Raw genomic sequence first — 3,136 nt, 5'->3', positions numbered from 1 at the left:
TCATTGTAAACATCCAGATGCGAGACATATAGCAACAATCTCAGTCAACAAATGACAGGAAAACCAAGTCCAAGCATTAAGAAGCAAAAAAAAAAAACTCATCTCCAAATGAATGGATAGTAGCAAAACTGACATCCAATCGATGGATCTAGCTGCTTGTATTGCATATGTTCAACCAAATCAAACAAGTAGAAGTTTGAATTAAAAAACAAGAATGTTGAGCTGGCCGTTAGCACTATAAGAACGATCATGTGTTGCAGCGTCATGCGAAAATTTAACTCATCATCAAACCATTCCAAGAATGAACAACAATACTAATTTAAATTGGTGAATTTATGAGTGCACGTTCTCGCAACATATATTCCAATTAAACAAACAGGGACCAGCAAACTAACACCAACCAAATTTATCAGGTTAACGCAAAAAATATCAGGAGATTTCCTTCATCACAATGAAAAAGAGATAATCGATCGACCGTGATAAGAAGTAGAGGCTAACTGTTGTTGTACATGTCCGTGTCCTCGGACGCACCTGCTGTCCTCACCGCCGGCCAAGATCCGTCACGAGAACGGCGGCCTCTCGACGCCACCGGCAGCGCCCGGCCAGCCGTTGTGCCCGTCCACGGGCATTGGCGGCATGCCCATCGGCAGGTTGAAGAACTGGAGCCCAGCTCCTGCCGAGCCCCCCGACGGATCAACACCGAACGGCATGCCACCGCCGGCCTGGTCGCTCCCCGCAGGTGGCGGTGTAGGCACCACCTCGTCGCCGTCCTCCAGCGGCAGTCTCTCGTACGCCACGTTGCTGAACGACGAGGCAACGACGACCACCGGCCCTGCCGCGACGAGCGCACCGGCAACGCTCCCACCGACCACCTGACCCTGCCCTCCTGCTAGGAAGGCCGAGAGGCTGGTGGCCCCTGGAGGCGCCGGAGGCGGGAGGAAAGAGCCGGCAAGGGACAGTATCTCGAACCTTCCGTGGAGTGTGGCCACCGCCGGCGAAGCTGGCCCACTCTGGGCAGACTGTGGCTGCCGGAGAGTCACGTTCGTGACGGTCCCCGCCGCGGATAGTACACAGACGCCGCGCTGCCGACGACGCGCATAGGCGGTAAGCGCCTCGAAGACGTCGCACCCCGCGGCAACCTCGAGGATGTGCGCCCTGAGCGCGTTGGCGCTCTCCCTTGTGATGATCACTGGCGGCTTGGGCTTGTTCTTGGATCCGGGCGGCCGGCCGCGTGGGCGGCGCCCCACGACCTCGCTGCCGCCTATCCCAGCCCCTGCGGCTGCGCTCCCTCCCCCTCCGCCCGGCGAGAGCGCGTCCTGGCCGTCGTCGGATCCTCCGGCACCGTCATCGTGACGGAGGTGAAGCTGCTTGTGATGGTGGAGGTAGGAGTTGGTTCCCAAATCCAGTCCTGCCATTTTCTAGGGTAGAAGAAGAGCTAATTATAAGTAAGTAGGGAGTATAGTACCATTAAAAAGAGTAAAAATAATGGCTAGATAACAGTACCGGTAATATTAAGAAATTGGAGATGCAAGATAAGAAGTGGTGCTTGTGATGATGATAATAGGCCGGATCGGAGGAAGAGGATCGGAAGAAGAGAGTGTGTGCGTTTGTGTAGGGTTTGTGGTGCTTGTTTTCTTGGAGGAGAGTAAAGAATGAGGTTTTGCTTTTTGGGATGTGTGGGGTGGGAAGAAAAGAAAGCAGCTGAGGCGAGGTGTTCTTTTCCTTCCTGATGATATTTGTGGTTGTTTATCCTTGTTGATGTTGCTTTCTCATGTGGGCTAAATATTTTAGGGGGGCGGAGAGAGTGGAGGTGCAGGAGGAAGGAGGAGAAGATGGAACCCAATGAGTTGAGGAGAGAGGAGATGGATGGAGAGAGCAAGTGACGGCAAAGGAAGATGAGAAAGGGATAGGCTAGCAGGCTAGTGGTCTTTGGAGATGGCCGAAGAGGAAATATAAAACATGAGCTACCTTTTCAAGAAGAAAGAAAAAGGGGTGCTTGCACAGAGCGAGATGGCTAATTTAGTATTGTGTATATGTCACTAGCATATGGGGTCTGGCAGTTAGGAGGGTCCACATGTCCATTGCATACATACAATGGACGGAAGTGATGCTAGAGCGCTTTTCTTCAGACAGAAGGATGATATGTATAGAACGTTGATGCTTATGCACGCAAGTGGAGGCATTAGTTTAATGGTGCAAGTTGGGGCTTATTGTACTCCTCCGTCCCGATAGGAATATAAGCCGGACCAAGGGTCTTCAGGTCTAGCGGAACATGTCTTGTACTTCCTCCGTTCGAAATTACTTGTCTTGAATATGGATATATCTAAAACTAAAATACATCTAGATACATCCATTTCTGCAACAAATAATTTCGTACGGATAAAGTATATGCCATATAAATTTATATCTCTACATTCTTTGTTGAATAAAGTTTCTAAACTTAAAATTTTCTTAGCTTATTATACATGTTTCGCTAGTTAAATCGACCGCCTAAATTTCCATGACCGACTTATATTCTCATCCTGATGAAGTGTTAGCCCTTGATCCAAGCGTTGTGCCATTTTTGGTTTTGTGCATTCGGGCAACTTTGTTTTACGTGGGTTCCAAGTGGGAAGGAAACTACTTTTTTATGGGCGTGTTTGGATGGTTGGTTCGCACCTGGTTCGCATCTGGCATGTAATACTCGGCCCGTTTGGTTCTTGTGCGGCCTTCTTAGCCTGGCCCGATTGATGCAAAATGAGGCCCCTCAGCCAGGCTCCGAGGAACGCAGGAATCGAGCGTTTCGTTGATGCATGCGCCTGCATCCGCGCGTCTGACTTAAAATGAAACAGTACGTGAGACTGGCCTTATTGTTTTATAGAATTACTTCGAAAGTGCCACTGTAACCTGCCGTATCTCTCTTTCCTCGTCAGATCGCATCAAATAAAAACCAATTGCCGTCGTTGGGAGCTCCCTCTCGCATCGTGCCGCTAGGCCAAGCTCGCTTGTCCACCTCAACCTCGCCATCCGAGCTCCCTCTTTCTCCACCGATCCGAGCTCCATCGTTCGTTGTGATCCCGCCGCCGAACGTTCGTGCTCCTTTGCCCGTCGGCGTGTTCTTTGCAGGGCCTGCTTCAGATGGGGAGGCGCGCCTGCG

The 3,136-nt window shown here is 50.7% G+C and overlaps 1 protein-coding gene across 1 annotated transcript; it reads right to left on the bottom strand.

The window, feature by feature from the left end:
* Positions 1–302: 302 nt before the first annotated feature.
* Positions 303–1,922, bottom strand: LOC125521536 (AT-hook motif nuclear-localized protein 23). The gene is made up of 2 exons (XM_048686598.2): positions 1,504–1,922; positions 303–1,418 (listed from the first exon to the last, which is right to left on the bottom strand). Exon 2 carries the CDS (start codon positions 1,413–1,415, stop codon positions 561–563), a length of 855 nt encoding a protein of 284 aa, XP_048542555.1. The 5' UTR covers positions 1,416–1,418; positions 1,504–1,922; the 3' UTR covers positions 303–560.
* Positions 1,923–3,136: the final 1,214 nt, after the last annotated feature.

This window comes from Triticum urartu, chromosome 7A (genome assembly GCF_056163025.1).
Source record: "Triticum urartu cultivar PI428250 chromosome 7A, HENAU_Tu73, whole genome shotgun sequence".
Classification (NCBI taxonomy): domain Eukaryota; kingdom Viridiplantae; phylum Streptophyta; class Magnoliopsida; order Poales; family Poaceae; genus Triticum; species Triticum urartu.
This window is presented reverse-complemented; position numbering and strand designations above follow the sequence as displayed.